Here is a 22545-nt window from a genome sequence, read left to right as displayed (position 1 = left end):
ACAGGCTAAGCCAAAGTCAATAGGGAAAAACTATGAGCTGAAGTACCCAAGAAACGTCTTTGCACAATGTTTTAATAGTCTTTGAAGAAAAAGAAGAATCAATGTAGGGCCACAAGCCGTTAGACGTGCGAGTAGTAGAAGATGCAAGCAACTCTACAATAAGTTCTCAGACTTTTACAGTACCTTTGGATTGAAGAAAAGGTTCAGCAGATGACTTGTGTTACTGAGCAGCTCTGCAGACTTCACTGTTACTGGGCCTCAGTCGTGGGGACAAGAGGGAGGACTTCTGGGGACTCCTGCACAGCAATGGGATAACCGTTCACAACCGGCAATCTTCAAACAAGTGGCACTTCAGAGTTTCAGCTGCTCGCGTCTAACACAAATAGCAACACTGCGGTTCATGGCTGTCGAGGTGGGCTTTCCTTGCTTCTCGGGTCCTGCACTCTGTTGAGGGGGCTCCGGCTCGGTCAGTTCTGCTTCCTGGGAGTCCGGAGGATCTTCCTGGAGCTCATGGCCAGTTTAAAAGCAATGCACACAATCTGGCGTTCCTCTCCCTGGCGTTTCGGTTTCCAGCAGCAACTCTGTGGAAAGTCAACCAGCTCTGAGAGAATGTCCAGGTGGCTTACTTTGGAGTTGATTGGTTACACCAACTCAACGGGGGGGTGGGTGGGAGGGTTAGTCCTTGCAGGAGCTTCTCTGTCTATACGAATTTGGAGTTTCAGCATAGCAGCAGGGCTTCACCGGGCAAACCAATGGTCAAGAAGTTGCAGCAGGCATCCTCTTCAAGTTCTTCTTTGGTTCCTTCATCCAGTGACAGACTCTGCCTTCCAAGCCAAAAGCCTTGCCTCTTATTCAGTTCTCTCCCCAGACAGTCAGCCGGCCAAGCACTAGAGTGCATTTGGGTCTCCAACGAGACTAAGCACTGGGATTTTCGGGCACCACCCCCACTTCCTGCCTACCCCAGACACCCTGGAGCCGAAGGCGGGCTTCACTAGTGAATCCCACCAAAGGCAAAGCAAACAAAGGGACAAAACCTGGTTTGGCACGCAGAGTAAATACCAAGAAGGACCTTTCCACAAAGAAATGGCGAAAAAAGCAGACCGGGCCATTTTGACAAAAGTGGCACCCTTGGGTGCGTTGCTGAAGCTGCCAACGCAGCCCGCGGTAAATACACACCACAGTAGTTAAAAGTAAACCACTGCCACAGCCATTCATCGAGGACAGGGTAAAAAAAAAAATGTTACATGAGAAGCTATACAAAGGGGATACTAAATAGCCCCTCCAGCGCCCTATTTTAAGATAGCGTGTGCTAGGTCTAGAAAGTTACAAATGTAGGAAAAGTCAATTTCACTTTACTGCGCTGGGAAACAGTAGTTTATCCCAGAGAAGGTATTTAAGACCTTGGGGGAATCTGGAAGACTTCCCTGTGCCACTGCACCGAAGGTGCAGTGCGACACAATGTAAATGATGAAGTCTATAGAGTTTGTTAGACTCCGCAACCAAAAGAAACAGTGTTCAAAATCACATTAAAATACATGAGTGGGAAAAATTGTCTCGCTCACTCCAGGTTAAAAAAATCAAGTTCTCAAAATCCAGCAAAGTTGCTGAGGTTCTCTAAGGTAGAGGGAATTAGCACATTTCTGAGAATTCTCACTAACCCAATCACTAGGAGATAGCTGATTAAGAGACAGGGTCCCCTTCTCCATCAGCTGCCATTGAAACAAAAAACGGGTTCGTCTTTTAGGGATGTAACAGTATAACGGTATACCGTTAAAGATACTGTGAACAACTTAATTGAACAATAATAACCGTCACGTCGTTTATACCGTTAAGTATGCTTTTCAATCTGATTTGGAAAGGCTTCAGTAAGCAAGTGCTGCGCAGTCTTGGTCTTGCACTGTTGGATGCGCCCTCTGCCAGGGGGGCCTTGTTTGGCAGACAAGGGCATAGGGAAAGTGAGGCCACATTAGTAAATGGCGCTTTGCTGCTGTGACCGCTCTTTCTCTGTGATCAGTGGAGTCGGGTCAAAGATCAGCCGACTTTGCGCAAATTGTGTTGAAAGCTGCCCAATGCCTGAACCTCTGTGTTCCCTATGCAAAGCTGGTAACAATGAGCTGACTGACTGGCTGGCTCTATATGCATACCAGAGGCTCCAGTTCATAGATTCCACCAGAGCTGGATTTCATGGGCAAACTAGAACAAAGTTATTTTGTTTCAGGCATTATTTATTTGAAAGGCAGCAGAATGATTTTAAACCTTTCACAGTCCTGCTGCTCCGCGCTACAGGTCAGATCTTCTACGGTGACTGTCCCAATTTTCAATTTGCACTTAGCAAGACCACAAGGACATCACAAGGGTAAGCTGAGGGCCTGAACTGAAAGTGAGCATTTTATTTTTCCTTTTGTTCATATGTAAACAAATGTAATAAAATGTTTAGTGACTTGCAAAACAGTGGAGCCAGGAGCACTTCGCTTAGCAACCACTCAACCAGCAGAAGCAGAAATGTATCGATTCAGTCTGGCCCTGCATCATGTGCCATTAGTTCAGTAAATTAAGGTCCTAATGCACTGTCATGACCGCAGCCTCCAAGGAGTCAGGTTTAGCCCAACTGCCTCGGAAGCTGGGTCACAACTTCATTTCCAGGCACCCACCGGCTCCCATAGGGGCCTTATGGACCTTGTCCTGGCGCCAGTGGCGCCAGGCTCATAAGGGGACTCAGTCCCGGCACAGGACGTGCCGGGCTCATGATGTAGAGAATGGTGCTTGGGTGGACCTACCTGCTGCAGACCATGCTGCTCACTCACCAGCAGGATGAAATCCTCATCCATCCATGGCTGGAACTACTTTACCTTCTGGGTGTGGCCAGCACCACTCCCTGGGACTGGATACTGGAACTATTCTGGAAGCTGGGACTTCTTACCTGGGCGAGGCTGCTGTGGAAGGAGACACCTAAGCACTCCAGTAAGCTATTTAAACCACGCCCGATCAGAGCAACGTGCTTCGCGTTATTCTGCAATAGCAGCAGGACGCTTATCGTGTCAGCTCCAGAGAATCTTCAACTTCTGCATCTGGGGAAGAGAAATCCGCAATCTTACCTTCCGAAATACCATCTTCGTCTTCAGCAGCATCTGAAAAGGGAAAAGAACACCAGGTTAGCACGAGATAAAAACCAGCGCAGCACTTACCCAGTCCATCGGTACATCTCAAGCCACGGGCTGCAGCTTTCCATTTTTTTTCTGGCACCCTGTGGAAGCAAAGACATTGGTTAGTAAACCTCAGTGAAACTTTCCTTACCTGCGCTGCATTCCTCTCGCCTCCGCCGACGCTGCTACTCGCATCTGCAAAACAAAAGGACATCATTAAGAAATACAAAACTCCATCTATACGCACGTGTTTTGGGCAGCGCTCATCTTTCTCACTCCTCGGTGCATTCCTCAACATCCATTTTTCTACCCAGCTGCTTCTGCGACCTGAAAAAGGAAAAGAGACATTAAGAAGTGCTTTTAACTTCGAATTGACATTTTCTACTTACTTGCCTGCAATACCTTCGCCATTCCATCGCTCTCCGGACCTTCATATTCAAGCAACCGCCGTTCGTGCTGCTAACAACGGCCTAGCTCCAAATCTTCATCCTCTGCAACCAAGAGGCTGGACAATTAACCAGTGAAGTAACTGGCTTCGGCGCCCCTGCACAGACGCAGGATGGAGAGCTCCGCTTTCACCTATATAAGGTGAGCACATTTAGCCTACGAACTACTTGGGAGTACCAGGAAGGGGAGGCAGCTTACCCAGTCAGGCTTATATATCCATATTAACCCCTTGCTCTCATAATTGCAGACACCTCACCCTTCAGATCAAGATCTCAGTGAGGAAAGGGACTTTCCAGGGTGGCATTCGAGGCCTGTGCGTGACCCTAGAAGACTCCGAGAACCCCCAGCCCAGACCTGCGCCTCCGAGGGATTCAGGTGAGCGTTACATGCACTAAGCAAACACACATTGGAACAAATTTACAATTGTAAAAATTGTTAAAAGGACGGCCAGTGAATTCATGCATATGAAATTACTCTCCCCAAGGTTTAGATTCAAGGAACTTAAGTTTCTCATTGTCATGGATCGGATAGCCATCCAGTTCTGTTTTAGCTTAGAATTCTGGGATTTGTAGTTTTCCCACCAATTTGAAAGATGGGGAACTACCCATCCCAGAATTCAAAGGGGGGGGGGGAGAATGAACTGGATGCCCTTCTGATGCATGTACACAAACACCTTAGCTCTCTAGACCAGGCATGGACTGGCCTTTAAGACAATAGGCCCATGGCCGAACCAAAAACGCGAAATGCTTGTGTGGGCCTGTTTTGTGGGTCAAAGTGGGGCACTTTATTGGCCAAAGTGTGCCAGTTTGATGAGTGACTTCACTATGCGGCTAATAGTTTTGACCACTGTTTAATTAAATATTCTTTTAAATGTACAATTTGCATCACCTTTTATCAACAATCTCCCCCTTGGTTACTATTCAAACAGTGTTCCAAAAGGAATGAATTCCGATTTGCAACTGTGGCCCACTTTTATGTTGGTGCCCGGGACAATTTTATGCCCCAGTCCGACCTTGCTGTAGACTGTGAACAATGGGCCTATCAGTGCTTTCTGTTGGTAAATAAACTGCCCCCTCCCACTGTCCTCTGTGTAGATTTGCCCATTAGCACTGGAGTTGTTGCTTCTCTTGATCCTACACCTACCTGCCTTCTGCATATGGCACTGGACACAAGCAGGCAGGACAGATTCTACATTCAATTTGAAGTATCCAGAGCAATGGGGTGAAATATTTCTTAGGTCTATTCTCAATTTGTGAAACCACCCATGAAGGCATTCCTCCCTCTGAACTTGTATCACATGGGCCCTAATGCACTCAGACCTGGGTGAAACGGTAATGATGGGGCTGTGGTGAGGTGGTGGTCTAGGCCATATTTGTGCCGATATGAATTTTAACTTTGTCATTTTCAAAGGTTTTTTTTTTTTGCCACTATCTTTAAGAAGGTAAATGCACATGTATTGCAAGAATCAAGAAAGAAATCAACAGCACCCATACTGAACGCTGTCCCTTTAGGATTACATGGTCAGTGGTGACTCCGACATCAGACCTTCATAATACACGCAACCTTTCGGTGTGTCTGTTGGCTATGACATTTTGACAAAAGAAACAATGACATGGGCGTTCAGACCGCACATGAGTGACTTTTCTCCCTTTAATTAGATAAAGAGTTGTCAAAACAAACTTTGTCTCAGCAAGGGGTCATGGTGCCCATGCCATGTGGTTCCAAAAAAATGCAAGTCAAGGCCAATTTTCAAAGCGATGACCTGTGACTGAGCAGCAAGCTCATTGCTCAAAATGTGCATTATATCACTTCCACTAGTCGCTCTTTCATTCAAGGCGATCGAGTGAGCGCCATGAAAGACCATTTCTGCACCCGCCTTAGATACCTGAAGGATCAGCTAAATATTTGCAGAGACAAGTTTCAAAATGCTACCTTGCTACAGCTGGAAAATCCTGCCTGCATATTCGTAAGTTAACTAAAAAGCATTGATTTAATGGTAAATTAAAGGACTTCAAATGCAAAAAGGCAATGTAAAAAAACGTTATTTTTTGGTCACAAGTAGTTTCAGTTGGAGCAGTTTTTAATGCCATTCCGTAAACCACACGTGCCTGACACTACATCAATATGTTAGCAATAGGAACAATAAATACAGTGCCAAGAAGGAAAAGGATTTACTTTGTGTTGGTGGCTTTGTGGTTTATATATTTATAATGGATGTTTTCTAAACATGTGACAATGGGGGGGGGATTTCCCTGGTTCCATCATTGAATTTACATTTAATAATTCACACTGCAAAATTCACATCTCTGTGGGTATTCCCTGCTGCCATACCAAAGGGCAACATGCAACCCGCAAAAAAAAACTAAAGTCTGTAAAGTAAAGAGTGCGTGTGCGTGTATGTGGAAAAAAGCGCATACCACCATCAGCCTCCATTAATCTGTGGCATGCAGATTATCAAGATGGCAACAGGTTCATCTTCACCAGTAGCCAGGGGGGAGCTAAACGCCAAGTGACCACTTAAGAAAAGCTATTAAGTTTGCTTTGCCTGTCGCAGCACGGCTCCCTTCCCCCTCTTCTCCACACGTGTGTTTGTGTTGTTTGGTGGAAGCAAGGGGTGGCAATTCAGTGGAAAGTATGCTGAAAAGCCCAATTGTGGCCATGGGTGCCTGGTTTTGTTTGTGATGATAAAACTGACAATTGATGACCTTTTAAGAAAATATTTGTTAACTCCACCTGCTATACAGCGATAACCATGATATACCGTCATTTGGCAAGAAGTTTATCGTACCGCCATAAAACTAATACCGTGACACCCCTAACGTCTTTCTTAGTGGTTTCGTTTTTTCTAGATAATATAGGAATGCTCTCCTCACATCAAGGTTGTTGAGGCTTCTTTGACACGTTAGTGGGGCTCCAGAAAAAGGGATGTAGTTCTATTGATTGGTTCACACGGAACTTTGAAATGAATTTAGGCACAAACCGTGGGCGAATGCACAGAACCACCTTATCTTTGTGAATCGTGACAAATGGGTCCAGAACTGAAAGGGCCCGTTGTTCACTAACTCTTCTTATTGATGCGACTGCCACCAGGAAGGTGGTCCTGTGAGTGCTTTAAGGCTAGTCTTATGCATAAGTTCAAAGCATTTGTATTTTATTTGTATTTTACTGATTTATAAAGCGCCTTACGCCAAAGCGCTGTACAAAGAACAACATGATACATAAAAGCAAAAGGTTCAAAGCAAGGTCAAATTAGTCTTGTCAGAACCGCATTGAAGTCCGATCCAGGAGCTGGTTTGGAAATAGGGTGATAAAGTCTAACCCCTTCCATAAAAGCCTTGATTACTGGGATTTTCCACCAGGAAACCTTTTTCTGGCACGTAGTGTAAGCTGAAAGTGCAGCTAAGTAGACCTTTTAGACAAGTAGACACTTCTGCACGAGCGCGATACAAAAAATATCAATATCAATTTCAGGGCATTAAAAACCAGACCCCGCGTCTAGTAGATGAGTCAGGTACAGGACAATATGTGTCAGTGAGAGGTCTATGGGATGGATGCTCTTGGAATTGCATCAGATGACGAAGCGCTTCCATTTGTTTGAGTAGCAATGTCTGGTGTTAGGCTTTGTTGCTTCTCCAAGTATGTCCATGCACCTTTGAGGAAGTTGGAGGTGTCCGAACTCTATGTCCTCAGGAGCCAGGCCGCTAAGTTGAGAGTTTGCGGGCATGGATGGAGTATCCCCCCTCCCCCGTCCTGTGATAGCATGTTGTAAGGACATGGTAGTTTCCTCGCAGGGGAGACTGACATCACCATCCGGTGAGAACCAGAGTTTATCGGGCCCACATAAGGGCCACCAGGATCATTCTGACTGGTTCCTGGTGCATCTTGTGCACTATTTTGTATACTAGGGCAGTAGGGCGGGGTGGGGGGGTGTGGGGGTGGAGTGTAAACACATTTCCCTGACCATGTTATCCAGAGACTGTTCCCCTTGGAGCAGTTCTGCGGGTACCTTGATGCGTAATCTGGGCACTGTGCATTCTCCAGAGTTGTGAACAAGTCTATCTCTGGGAAGCCCCAGTCTGCGAAGGAGTTGAGAACAAGGTCTTCATGGAATCGCCACTTGTACTCTACGGGTAATGGGAAGTCTCTGCTGAGCAGGTCTGTGAGAAGATTGAGTTCCTCTGCAATGTGTTGTGACAGGAGGAACATCTTGTGTCGGAGAGCCCATTTCCATATATTCTGAGACACTCTGGATAGCACCGAGTGTGAGTGTTCCTTGCTTGTTCAGGCAATACCTGCCTGTGGTGCTGTCCATGAGGACTAGGACTGTTTTTTCGGGAGGTGTGCTCTAAAGGCCTTCAGGGCTTTGAATACTGCTAGCAATTCCAACAGGTTTATGTGGTTGGATGCTAAAGCTGGGGACCAATTTTGTGCACCGTCTGATGAAGGTGGTGAGACCCCCCCCCACCCTGTCAGAGATGCGTCCGTGGTGAGAGTGTGTTATGCAAGATTGTATGCAGTACCCTTTGGGAGGCTACACAAACCTTGTCCTCCTGGCAATAGGTAATCCAACCTTTTGTATAGTCTGTATTACACAGGTTGGTAGTGTGGCTGAGCAGCCAGGCTTATCTCAAGTGGGGACAACGAGCAGTAGGGTTTTTTACACAGATTCACATTGACAAATATTCAAATAAACTCTTACACACAAGGTTTCTTGATTAAACATTTATCAATTTAAAATTAAATTGAATAAGCATTCTTCAGATGGGAGCAATATATACTTAACACAAAAATACACTTCAAAATACACACTTAGTTTCTTTAAATCAGCAAGTACCCATTTGGGATGGTACACAGATTCTTCCTACACCCAGAGGTGACTTAAATAGCTAGGACACTGGACATGAATCTATCACTGGTACATTTAAAGCAATATTGAGATTGGTTTTCAAGAAAAGGGTTTGGGAATAAAACAAATGTTAAATATTCTGAAGCAAGTAAGTACTTTTGAAAAACGCAAAGTAAATTAATCCTATCCTGGGGGAAAAGCAAAGCACAAAGTCAGAGGTTAGAAGAGTCTTTCAGGGATACAGGCCAGCCAATGTTAATTGAGCAAAAGTCTAGGTGAGCTGAAGCACTTCTTGCAGGTAAGTAAAAGTCTTGCACAATGTTTTAGAAGTATTTGTAGAAAAATAGAATCACTGTAGGGCCGCAAGCAACTCTGCAAAAGCAACCAAGACAAGTCTCAACTGAGAACTAGCAAGGGTACACGACAAGTGGCAAGTCTTCTTAGTTTCACAGTACCTTTGGTTAAAAGAAATTGGTTCCAGCTGGCTTCTGTTCCGGTGTAGGTCTGCAGATCCTATTACTGGGACTCAGTCGTATGGACAAGAGGGAGGATTTCTGGGAACTTCGGCTCTACCAATTAAAGGTCGGTGGAGGCAATGGCGAGCTTCAGATCAGAAGCACTTAGTGGTTTCAGCTACTTGCGGCTCTCGCAAATAGCACCACCGCGGTTCTCAGATACCACTTTGGACTTTCCTCGCATCTGGGGTCCAGAATTCTGTTGGTGTCTCAGGCTTGCTCAGTCCTACTTCCTGGGAGTCCGGAGGATCTTCCTGGATCTTGGGATCAGACTTAAAGTCACGCACTCTATTCATGTGTTCCTCTCCCTGGCACTTCGGTTCCATCAGCAGCAACAGAAGTACAGCCAGCTCCGAGAGGATTTCCAGATGAACTCATCTTGGGGTCGATTGGTCCCACTAACCCAAGGGGAGAAGTTGTCCTTTGCAGGTCTTCTCTGGTCGAGGCGAATTCAGAGCTTAAGCACTGCAGCAGGGCTTCAGTGGGCAAACCAACGGTCCTCGAGTTGCAGCGGGCGTCCCTTCCAAGATCATCTTCAAATTCCTTCGTCCAGTGGTCGACCGCCTTCCAAGCAAAAAGCCTTGCCTTTTATGCAGTTTCTCCTATTTATTCGTAGCCTAGCGGTCAATCACACAGGGTGGCTGTCCTCTGAGGAAAGCCCTCCAGCCAATCACCCTTTGGTTCATTCCTGTAGCCAAGGAGACTAAGCACAGGGAGTTTTGGGACCCTTCCCTGCTTCCTGCCCTGCTAGACACGCTGTAGTCAGAAGCGGGTTTCACTCGTAAATCCTGTCAAAGACTAAACAAACAAAAAGGACCAAACCTTGTATGGCGAGCAGAGTAAATCTTAAAACGGACCTTTCCAACAAGAAAGGGCGAAAAAAGAAGACGGGGACATTTTGACAAAATGGGCACCCATGTGTGCTTAACTGCAGCTGCAATTGCAGCCTGTGGTAGAAACACACAATGGTAGGCAAAAGTAAACCACTGCCAACAACCATTAATTGGAGAAAGGGTAACAAAAGAATGTGAAAATAGACAAAGGGGATACCAAGTAACCCCTCAAGCACCCTGTTGTAAGATAGTGTGTGCTGGCTTTAGAAAGTTACAAAATGTACGTAAAGTGAATTTCACTTCACTGCTCTTGGAAACAGTAGTTTATCCAAGAGAAGGTATTTAAACATTTGGGAAATCTAAGACTTCCCTGTGCCACTGCACTGAAGGTAACAATGTAAAGATGATGCCTATGGAGCTTGTCAGACTCCAAAGTCCAAATCACAGAAAAAGAAATGAGAGTGGGGAAAAAGGTCTCACTCTCTCTACGTTAGAAATAAAAAGTCCTAAAGTCCAGCAAAAAGAGCTGGGGGTTCTAAGATAGAAAGGAATTCGCACATTTCTGAGAATTATCCCTAACAGAGTGGCTTCTTCTGTGGGGGTGAAGGTCTTACCCTGCAAGAGGTTTTCCCCTGATAACCACTAGAGAGATAACTAGGGCTGCCAAGACAACCACTAGATCTTCCCATTGTCCGCTGGCACCACTGGCTTGAGTCACTCTTGCATGGGGCACATGCGCAAACGTGCGTGTGGGACTAGATAAATGCAGGAGGCCATCATCCCCAACAGTCGCATGGCTTTGCGTATGGTCACCTCGCGACCGACTACATAGTGGGGGACCTGGAACAGCATGTTTTGAATCCTCTCGGAAGGGAAGACAAGCCCGTCTTTGATCTGAATCGCAGCCCCCAGAAATTGCTTGACTTGGCTAGGGTCCAAGCTAGACTGCTTCTCATTGCTCGAGAATCCCAGACTGAAGAGGAGATCTACAGTCTTCTGGGTATTTAATAGGCATGTTCCATACAAATATCCTGTACTAGCCAGTCATCGAGGTAAGGATAGACCGGAATGGACTGCCTCCGCAGAGCCGCTACTACCGCCAGTACCTTTGTAAACACCTTCGGGGCTGAGGCAATGCCGAAGGGAAATACCTTGAACTGATTGTGCTTGTCCTCGATCATGAACCTTGGGTACTTTATGTGCGCTTGCAACATTGAAATATGAATGTCTGCATCTTTCATGTCCAATGTTGCCATGTAATTCCCGTGTTAGCGGAGGGATTACTTCCTGCAATGTTGTCATTCTGAACTTCTGTGGCTTAACAAACTTGTTCGCTAGGTGCAAGTCTAACACAGGGCGCATGGTGAGATCCTTTTTGGGTACAAGGAAGTATACTAAATAAATAACTTTGTTTACCTGTAGTAAGGGGACGATTTCTATTGCGCCCTTTTCTTGAAAGTTCTATAACTCTTGTAGCAGAATTTTCAGGTGTTCTGGCGAAAGGTGTCTGGATGTTGGTGGACGGTATCAAGGTGGCCAGTTGAACTTGATACAATAACCGTGGGCGACCATCTTGAGCATCCACTGATCTGAAGTGACCCCCTCCCATGCGTGAGGGAAAGACGTTGTTTGTCCTCTGACCAGGGAGTCATGGGAGGGGACCCGGAGTCGCGAGTCATTTTTGAGCGGAGGCCAGGGAGCCTCTTGGGGTTGAGGTCCTAACCCTGCCTTTGCCTCTTCACTGACCACTTTGCTGGTATTGTCCTGTGGCAGTTGCACCTTGTCTGGAGGACCATGGTACACTCCCTGTTCCATAATGGTTGTGGGGGGAGCGTGGGAAGGATTGCCCCCAAAAGGAATGGCGAGAGCTACCTCCTCACTGTTGATAGTGTCTTGCTGTAAGTTGGTTTAGAGAATTTAGAGTCTCATGCTCCTTCTTTGCTGTTTCTAAGGCATAGTCTACTGCCTTCGCAAACAAATTAAGTCTCCTTCACTTGGTTGTTTAGAAGGGAGGCCTGTGTCTCAGGTTTAAAGACCGAATTCTTCAGCCAGGCATGCCTTTTAAGAAGGGTACCCTAGGCCAGGGTCCACCCCGCTGTTTCAGCAGCATCTAAGGTGTCCTTAAGGATATTTTGGTTGACCTGCCACCCTTACGATACGACCGCCAGCAGGCGTAATCATACCGGTTCCGCGACTTCTTGTAGGCCCTCCTGAAGTAAGTTCTATTGTATGTCACTATAACTTGCCAGCATTGTAGTTATTGGCAATTCTAGTGGAATATGCCGCTGGCGTATTGAGGTGCTTTCCAAGGGCATACTACTATTTACAGTCCTTGTCTGGTGGTGCCTCTGCTGTAGACGAGGGCACTCCAGTTCTCTTCCTTGTAGGAGTGACTACTATGGGGTCGGGAGTGGCATGGCCTCGGATACACAGCTGGTCAGTAGGGGAGGGACGAAAAAGCTTTTCTAATCGAAGATTGACAGTTCTTGTAAGAGATGGGGATAACACAGGGAGAGAGGTGCGTCTTGATGTAGTTAAGTGTTGAAAACGCTGCTGTGATTGTGATCCTCTTCCCAATGGCGTAGAGTCGTTTACCTTCCTTATCGGGGTACCTCGCCAGTTGATAAAGTGACCCCTGCCCTCTTTCTGTAGTAGTCACCACCAGAGTCTCGATGGACCATTACACCAGGATCTAACACCTCAGGATCTAATAGCTCATTTGGGGGAACAGCCCCAAACATTAATGGTCCATCGAGACCTTTTTTTCCAAGAGGGCAAGGAAAAGTAAAAAACAGAGGGAGAGGCAATTGGCAACCGCAAGTGCAATGGCAGAATCAATCTACCCGAGTTACCCGCAGCAAAGGACGCGGCCAAGGACAGGCACTAGCACTGAACGAATGAACCACCAGCCCGTAGTACGGTCACAGGAAAGCACACCTCGACCAGAAAGCCTAGTGATGAACCTTTCACAATATAGCCTGTCTCCAGAAGAAGAAGCTCTACTTGAGAAAGGACTTTCATTTGTACCCACAGCCGAGCATGACCCATTCCAAACCAGGATCGAAATTGCACAACTTGTCAGAAAAATCAGATTGAGACAATACTTCGGGCAAATGACACCCTCGGAAGAAAAGAAGGCCACCACCCTGAGAGGGAAATCCACATTCTATCCTCCACCCAATGCCATCACACCAGAGTCTATCACGTTTGAGAAAGCGCTCCTGAAGAGACTGGAGGAACTGGAGCGAGAGATTATGCCGGGATTCAAGAACTTGTCCAAGAAAAACAGACAGGCACTCCAATCCTTATCCAATAATGATGCCATTACCATAAAACCAGCCGACAAAGGGGGTGCCACGGTAATAATGGACACCACGGCATACCACCGTATGGTGATGGAGCTCCTTCAAGACCAAGCGAGCTATAGACAACTTGGAACGGACCCCACTGAAGCCATCAGACAGCTGATAGTACCAATTCTCGAGGAAGCAAACGCTGAGGAACTCATCAGTAACAAAGAGTATGAATTCCTCAATCCAAAATACCCCAAAAAACCGGCCTATGCCCTCCCCAAAGTGCACAAAGGAAGGAATCCACCACCCGGCAGACCCATAGTATCTGGGATAGGCTCAATACTTGAACCAGTGTCACAATTTGTAGACTACTTTTTGAAACCTGAAGTTACAAAGATGCGTTCATATCTGAAGGATACCACAGCTGTGCTAGAACTCATTAAGGACCGACCGTTTGAACCCACACTGAACATTCTGGTGACACTAGATATTGAATCACTCTACACGAAGATTCCGCAAATGGCTACACTCAGAGTCATTGACAAAATACTACGGGAAAGAGACCCTCCGATGACAACCCCAGTCTCCCTGGTGATGCAATTGGCAGAGATTGCCCTAACTAAAAACTTCTTCATCTACGAGAACTCGTTCTATGAACAAATCTCCGGGACCGCAATGGGAGCTACCTTTGCCCCGAGTCTTGCGAACCTTTATGTAGCAAACTTTGAAGAAGCAATCATCTACAATCTAACCAATCCATGGCTACCCAATTTGGATCTTTGGGCTAGATACATCGACGATGTGTTACTAATCTTTAAAGGTACCGAACCAGAACTTGCAATGTTCATGATATGGCTCAACGGGCAGAACTCTTTTCTCAAATTTTCAGAGACACATAGCACTGAATCTATACATTTCCTGGATCTCACTCTGGAGATACGGAATGCAACCATCATCAGCACAGTATTCAATAAACCTACGGACAGAAACTCACTTCTCACATATGGAAGTTTCCACCCCACCAGTCTGAGAAGGAACCTACCATTTGGACAATTCCTTAGATACCGGAGAAATTGCTCCACACTAGCAGACTACAACCGGCAATCAGCAAGCCTCGCAGCCAAACTCCACAACAGGGGTTATCCTAAACGAATAATCAAACAGGCAGGAAAACGAGCCAGCAACATCCCACGAGAAGTCACTTTGGAACATCATGCCAGGCCCAATGAAGCCGAGAACACTAACTGCAGTAATGAGCTTCTCCCCAATTGCCAACAAAATCAAGAAAGAGATTGTGAAATTATGGCCAATTTTGAACGTTGGCCAGCACAGTATTGAAATCCTGAGGTTCGCATTTAAAAGAAGGAAGAATCTACGTGACGCCCTGGTACATTCATATAGAGAAAAAGAACCCAGATTGAACACACTGTGGGGGCAGAACCCAGCGACGGGCAACACTCCGTGGCACATGTAATGCCTGCTCAAGTACCAAGAGAACCACCTCCATCAACATAGGGTGGCACTACCCGTGGATCCAGAAAACCCTGACGAACTGCAATAGTAGCAACGTGATTTACATGATCACATGCCCATGCGGCAAACGCTACATAGGCATGACAACACGCCCTATAAAAACACGCCTTGCAGAACATAGATCTTGCATCCGCACTAAGAAGATCACGGCACCCATGGTAGAACACTTCCTAGCTGCTAAACACACCCCGGCAGATTTCACATGGACAATAATTGAAAAATTGCCCATCCCAACAAGAGGTGGGAACCTACAGAACCTACTGTTCAAACGTGAACAACTTTGGATATTCCGGCTCAAAACAGACAAAGACGGATTGAACGAAGCAACCAGCTGGCAAACCTTGGCTACTTTATGAACCAAACTGCCAGTTGGTTAACATTCATTCTGACCGATTGTTGCGGGGAGGTTTTTGATTCTGATGCACTCTGGCTTGGCGTTCCTGATTGTGTTCGTGATAAGTGCTGTATGTGTGAATGGCTGCCTAGGATGATACATGTAGGCACTAGCATCAATGATGGGAAATTGGGGATTCATTCCACTCATAACACTTGATGTGGAGTTCCTGGGGACCCGCGGCCCGCGGGGCCTGATCTGGCGATGGCCGCCGCCTCCTCTCTATGGGACGGCCATGCCAGAGTCAGGCACGCGTGATCACGTGACCACGCGCTACCCCATGGCAACATAAATAGTGTACTAACACGGCCCGCGCAGATGTAGCCCTCTCGCACGCGGCTCGTAATACGGACTGAACTCTGCTCAGAGGTAAGCCCCCTGCAGCCCACCTGGTTTAGCCACTCCCCCCCTCCCCCTGTTGTCAGACACGCGGGCCCTTGTGATCACCCGGGATGTCCTGGATAAATGTTTGCTAAACGTGTAGCGACAACGCAGAGCGCGTATCACGTTAGACAGGAGATTTACTCAATTTGGTTAAAAGAATTAGTAACATTTTGTACTGTCACCTTTCCGATCTGTAGTACTCCGGCATCAAGTAAGACAATTATTGTCCTTTGGCCCCCAGGTATCGGGCCGTCTTACCGTTCATGATTAAGCCACCAGATCACACGGAGCGGGTACGCTTTTTTTCCCCTCTTGACACACCAGTGCAGTGTCTTCTAATAGTTCGAAATGACAGCATGTGATATTTACCGCTGCTTTCCCTCTCTCTCTCCTTCCTCCCTCCCTCCTGTTACCCCTACAGGGAGAGGACGTCAAGATATGCAGACAGTGCTGCTTTATGAGACTAACAACAGGCGCACACACCCAGATGTCATGTACAAGCCATGATGAATGTGGCCCACTTATTTGCACCACAGAAACCGGTCGGCTAAGAGAACGACTAACCTAGTGCAGAACACGTACCGCACAGTTTTTGTTCGTTCCATTTGAGGTTACTCTGTTAAAAGTATCCAGGGACCCTTTCTTTATCCGAAGTGACCTACCTCAAGAGAGACCTTCGCTGAAGAAAATTCTTCACAATTTTAACTAATTTGTATCTGCACCTGCCTACCCAGAGAAAACCTAATAAAATTAATGTTTATCTTCATTTGGGGGGCAGCTAACACATGCCAAAGCCAAGGTGGTAGAGCATGTGTCTTTTAGCACACCATAAGTGCAAAAAGAGATTATTCGGAAAGCGCAATTAGGCATATTGGCCTTTCTTTGAAAAACTCTCTACAAATCGATATAACTGTTATTAGTGTGAAAACGAGATTGGGCAATACACAGTTGCATTACCCTAAAAATAGTCCTCCTTTTGATTTGGTTTAGTCTATTCTCCCTATAACATCTTGTTGGAGTGGAGTGTGTGTGAGTAGCTGAGGGGTAGCCTCTTCCCCCATACTTCCAGACGGCATGGTGGTTTCACCCCTCTCTCTACCTTAGCACAAGGAGAAGGAAGTGGAAAAATGTCCTAAAAGAGGCTCTTCTCACCTCTGGGACCACCTAGCACCTCCTTGCACAGACTGAAGCAGACTGTGCCTGCCCGTGCGCGCCGGCGCATTCGCGCCGGGTTTGAAAAGAAATCCGATTGAGGACTACAATCCTGCTGGGGATTGTAGTTCCTGCCGTCGGAAAACGCGTGCCAGGAGCAGCGTTTGAAAAGAAACTACTCGCTTTACTTGGAATTCAAAACCCCAGATTACTTCAAACCCAGGTAAGTTAAGCAGGAAGAATATTAACGGGTGAAACAGTATCAACAGCACGTAATGTGCCGGAGCTGCACGTGGTATAACAAACTGCCTGATAATATTGAAAGCACTTCAATAAAATTTCAATTAAAATATCTAATCTAAAAACAATTAACAAACATGCAATGATTTTTCAAGAAGGATTCTGACTCCATGATAGTCTGTCTCCATGACTATCAGTTTGGCTTCAGAGCAGCTAATCTAGACCCTAGCATTCCTTCTGTCCTTGATCTTTCCCGTGCCTTCGATACAGTCAATCATGACATCCTGATCAATTTTCTCCGTGATAACCTGGGCATCACGGATCAAACGCTGGTTTAGTTGACCTTCCTTCTCGACCCACCCTCCCAGGTCCAACTTGGGTTCTTCCTCTCCACCCCCGCTCTCTCTCCACTTGTGGAGTTTCCCAGGGCTCTAACCTCTCACCCTGGTTTTTGAACATCTACTTGGCCCCTTTAGCCCACCTCATCTCTACCTTCTCCTCTAACTTTGTGTTATGAGCATGACACTCTGCTCTCCTTCAGGCTTCCCTCAGCCTCCTCTTCTCTCATTCCTGACTGTCTATCCGCGATTCAGGATGGGGTGTGCCTCCAACGATCTCTTCCTTAATGCCAGTACGACTGAAATCATGCTCATTGAGAACCCTGCTCCTGCTTTCTTTCACTCTGGCCGCCCCAAGGAAGGCGCCTTCCTGTAAGGCAAAAAACCTTGGTATCATCTTCAACTCCACTCTCCTTCTTGCTTCACATCACAGACCTCGCTAAGAAGTCCCACTACCAGCTGCACCTCCTCAAAAGTTATTCTTCCTTTTCTCACTTTCCCCCAGAAGCTCACTGTCTCCAGAGCCCTGGTTCTCGCTAGGCTGGACCACTGCAACAGCCTCTTTCTCATTTTGCCTTCATCTACTCTCCGCCCTCTGCAAGTAATACAAAACAGGACTGCGAGACTTGTCCGTGGCCTCAAGCACAAGGATCATATCTCTCCAGCACTGAAATCTTTCCACTGGCTCCCGGTGGCTGCAAGGATCAAGTGCAAGACCCCCTGCATCGTCCACAAGGCTTTCTGGGGTCAGGACCAGCACTACATACAACTCGCTCTTCCTAAACACATTCCTTCTAGAGTCCTTCGCTCAACCACTTACCACTCTGAAGGTCAGGCGCTTCTCAAGGCAGAGAGTAAGTGGTAGATCTCTCTTCTGCAGGTGCCCCCCTCTGGAATGGCCTCTCTCAAACTTGAGCCGGATCCTCAGAGGTTCCGGAAGCAGCTCAAGACCTTCCCTATCAATTCTGCTTTCTCTCACTCTCTCCCCTGCCAACCTATTTGTCTGCTGCACTGACCAGTTGCCTAGTTACCCGCAGAATCTCAGTGGGCACAAAGCTCCTCCACGACTAGTAGCCCCTGCAGTGCCTCTGGGCCTAACGTGCATTTGGGGCTGTATCTGTAACCCTACAGTCCGCTGCCTCTCTGCACTTACCTAGAGCCGCACTGCCCTGGATGCACTTACTTGGAGCAATGCTGCCTCATTGCACTTCTACCGTCCTCGCCCCTGGCACTTGCATGATCTGAATGCAAGGCCTAGTAAGATGGTTTTTTTTGTCCTCTCTGTCTTCACTGCCTTGTCACGCATAGAAACACGTGTGTACAGGCGCTTTATAAATGACATATGCCGACTCCAAAAATGCCTGTCAGCAGTAGGCTGAAGAAAGCTTGGCGTATATTTAAAGGCTCTTCCGCTGCTATAAAGTAAATATAATAGGCTAAATAGAATACAAAAGATATAGGTGCACAGTATAGCAGATTAGTCACTAAATTAATTTCTTTCTTTCAGGTTCAATATTTGAAAACAATTCACTGTCACACATGACAAAGCAGTATCCCTATCAGGGATACGTTATTGTGGCATTTGGCTTTTAACATACTAATTTCAGACAGATTTGGGGATAAATTACGATATTTGGAAAATAGGCAGTCTGAAAAGGAAAAAAGATCTGGTTTAATTTTCAATGCAACTAGAATATCGGTCAAGAGAAACTGCTACAGATTACTTGCTATGCACAAATCCATAGCATTCATGCTTCATAAAGTAAAGAGCAAGCAGTTGCAGACTGACCTAATAAATAAATGAAATGTTGAACAAGTTTAAGAACCAACTGAAACAAAAAGGCAGAGTACCTACAGGATAGCAATCAAGTTAATCAATGGATGTAAAAAACATGACAAATGTAGCCTTCAACGGGAGGAAGAGACTCCAGTCTTCTGTAGGTGCTATCCAATCTTACCAACTTGTTGAGTTTGACCTACTCATGCTGCAGGTAGAGGCCTTTCTTAAACAAGGTGGGAAGGATGGATTGTCTAATGGATTTAAGATTTTCCATTTTGTGCCTCCAAAACTAGCACAGTAAATGTTATTTCAACAAATGACAATGCATTACTAACCGTAAAAGCATTTCTGATGGTTGTATCTGCTTAGATTCACATGCTGTGCATAGGTCCGACATCCAGTGGTCACTGCGGAGTATTGCATTTTGTTTTTCGTAGTCGAAAAGGGGACGTCGACAAGGCGTGTCTGTAACACTATCCCTATAGTGACGTGCGTTGTACCCACAATCCCTCACGCGTCGAGGTCCCTCAGATTGTTTTTTTCCGCCCAGCTTATGGTCGCCTTACGCGGAGCTCCTAGAGAGACATTGCAAAACAATTACTACGGTCCTCGGTCCTTAATATATACTTATTGTTAAAGATCCCTCCCCTCGACGTTAGCTGTGAAGCTGTTTCTCCGCTGAGCAAGTTTTCGACGGAGGGGAAGAGACGGAGGAGATCCTTCGGCGCTGCCGAACACGTGGCCAGGGCTCGCCGGCCAACATACAGTAGGGAGAGTGGGGGTTTGAACTTTTATCTTCTCGTCGAGAATGTCTTTCTTTCTCCCCTATCTTTCCCTTGGGGTTGTTATCACCAGTTTTTATTGCCTCAGCTATGGAGAGGACACCTTTTAAGTTTTGCCCACGCTGTAGGGGCAAATACACTTGGAAGGACAAACACAAGCTCTGTAATCGTTGCTTGCCCCTCGATCATAAAGAGGACAGCTGCGCGGCCTGTAAGCTCTTGAAACCAAGAACTCTTAAAGAACGGAAAGTTAAGAGGTGAGTGGACTACGCTATGTCGAAGTCAGTTTCCTCACCCGCCGCCGCTGTTACAGAAAGTGACCACTGGATGTCGGACCTATGCACAGCATGTGATTCTAAGCAGATTAACAAACATCAGAAATTTAGTTATTTTAGAAGCAACCAAGTTGTCACATCTTACCTGTTGAGTTGCGAGAGTGTACTGCAGCTTAGATCACTTGGCTGAGGAAGCGTGGACAGCGTTCCCGTTGGTGAGGTGTGTTGTGGTGTTGTCTGCAGAAGTGAGGTGGGTGCAGACACTGTACTGCTTAACTGACCCCCATTAGACAGTGTAGGAGAGCTGTCCGAAATTGAAATTGGGACCGAGGATGTAGCTGTAAGAAGTTGAAATTAAGATTAAGTTTTGCAAAGTAAGATGGCAATTTAGGGTTCCATACTAAATGCAATAATAATTACGAGACCCTACTTGTTTTGATGATGCACCATTTTATTGTATAGCTTTTAGAGAAATCCCTTAAACACAGTGATTACATAATCTACTGAATTACAATGAAAAAGCAGACAGATTATCCCACACTTACTCATTTTAATTCCAATCAAAGCTAAACTAAAATCTTTTCTCCAGGGTGCAATCCAAGGTAGACCTCACTTGAACAGTAACAGTCTTTTCCTGCCAAAGTAAAAGGGCACTGACCGTGATGTCTTTGTCAAACTATTGCTACCCTATACAATCCAACATGTGCAGGTACCCATGACGCTGCACGCACGGTCTTCATCTTTGTTTTTCTGACATGACTAGCATTGCACAACAAGTGTCAATTTTTCAGTTCCACACCAGTAAGAATGGTAGGTGCATTTGACTCTGAACAGTAACAAACCACCTCAGCCGTGGCTTACCTTTCATGATCGCTCAATGCAGTGAGCTCTTAGTCGCCTTGAGACGTTGGCTTGTCTGACTCAGATCTTCTGTCTTCCTATCATGCACTTCATGATGAGACTCTTCAAAAACGTTCACACTACTCTGATCTTGTGTCCTCGATCTGCTCACCCTTAATGTTTGTTTTGATCACTTCTCTGCTTTCTCCTCCATCGCCCGATTGCTCTCTAAATTCTATTTTAACTGTCGGATATTGCGTCTTCTCTTCTAAAGTAGACCCTCTTCGAGGTACCATTCGTCCATCCTTTCTACTGCCTCTTCATCTCCTACTTCAATAACATTGTTTTCGCCTATTTCTAATTCTGATACTACTTTGATTCTAATTCGTGCCTACCCTATAGCTTTACCCTGCGACACTATTCCTTCATCACTTATACCGAAAGTCATGCTCTGTTGAATTCCTATCTTGCTCCTCTTCCTAATATTCATTTTGCATTTCAACTTTTATGTCATTCTTTACGCATGCCTCAATTCTTCCTATCCCAAGAAAATAAAATCTCCCGACCCCTCGCTTCCTGTGGACCTTTGCCCAATTTCTCATTTTCCCTTTCTTTCTAAACTGCTTGAATGCTTTGTCTACCCTCAGCTTTGTCTTTGTCACTGCAAACTCTTCTTCCCGTTTTCAATCAAATGTTCATCCCCTTCACTCTACGGAAACTGCCCTGTTTGTGATGCACTTCTTTCCGCTCATTCAGAACACTAGTCTTCTCTTATTCTATTGGATTTGTCATGCTTTACCCTTTTCTTTCTTCCTTTGGTTTTTCTGGTTCTGTTCCATCTTTGTTTCGTTATTATCTAGCTAATCGTACATACTCTAACTTGGGCTGGGACTTCTTCCAACACTTTACCTCTTCTTTATGGTGTTCCCAGACTTCTGTTCTTGGACCTTTCCTTTTACCCCTTTACACATCGCTTCTGGCAGCCATTTCATCTTTTGATATCTACCATAATTTCTATGTGGGTGATAATCAACTCTTTGTCCTTTTCTTCATTCAAGTCTTCTATTCATGATAATCTTGCTTCTTGTCTTTCAGGCATCAAAATCTGGAAGTCTGGTAATTCTTGTTTTGAATTGTGAGAACTAGCGGTATTCTCCCATTAAGGCCCAAAGAGTCCTCTATTTAGGTGGACAGGGGAGGGCCATAGCTCTTGGATCCCAACCCTGGGGTTGGACGAGCGAGGGAGGATGACCTGGGTATGGGAATCCAGGGTTGCCTTAGTGGGACTACCCCAGGCGAGACGCGGTATCCTGACGGGGCAACAGAAGAAGAGGAAGTCCTGAAGCCTTCATGTGATACATTGATTCCCGTCACCCTAATCCAAGTCTAATTTTCCCCAATTCCAATCCAGCCATCAAGGACCCAAGGGGGAGGAAAGAAAGTCAATTGTTCAAGGTGGGGAAGTAAGAAAACACTAAAAGACTGGCAGTCTGATGTTAATATCCATCCATTCATTCATTCATTCATTCATTCATCCTCTACCAATTTAAATCACAGGGAATTCCATCAAAACTCATGTTTGTATAATCAACCATCAGGAATATGGAAGGAGGCAAACATCCCCTTGGTGGAAAACCAGGCTAAAGGATTTCCCTATGTCGATTCCCTGATAGAATAGCTGGAAAGAGATCTAGCCTCCAAAACCCTTGCATCACCTCATCCCCATTTCCAACTACTACTGGGACGAGGA

The 22545-nt window shown here is 46.0% G+C and overlaps 1 protein-coding gene across 11 annotated transcripts in view; it reads right to left on the bottom strand.

Moving 5' to 3' along the window:
* UBAP2 (ubiquitin associated protein 2) overlaps positions 1 to 22545 on the bottom strand; it is a 1758279-nt gene that overhangs the window by 703390 nt on the left and 1032344 nt on the right. For all 11 annotated transcript variants that reach the window (XM_069626852.1, XM_069626853.1, XM_069626850.1 and 8 more), the window contains one exon: positions 20101 to 20293. In XM_069626852.1, coding sequence (XP_069482953.1) covers positions 20101 to 20293 — 193 coding nt within the window. The remainder of the gene's footprint in view (positions 1 to 20100; positions 20294 to 22545) is intronic.

The sequence above is a fragment of the Ambystoma mexicanum genome, chromosome 6p (genome assembly GCF_040938575.1).
Source record: "Ambystoma mexicanum isolate Mex_15411 chromosome 6p, UKY_AmexF1_1, whole genome shotgun sequence".
Taxonomy (NCBI): Eukaryota; Metazoa; Chordata; class Amphibia; order Caudata; family Ambystomatidae; genus Ambystoma; species Ambystoma mexicanum.
This window is presented reverse-complemented; position numbering and strand designations above follow the sequence as displayed.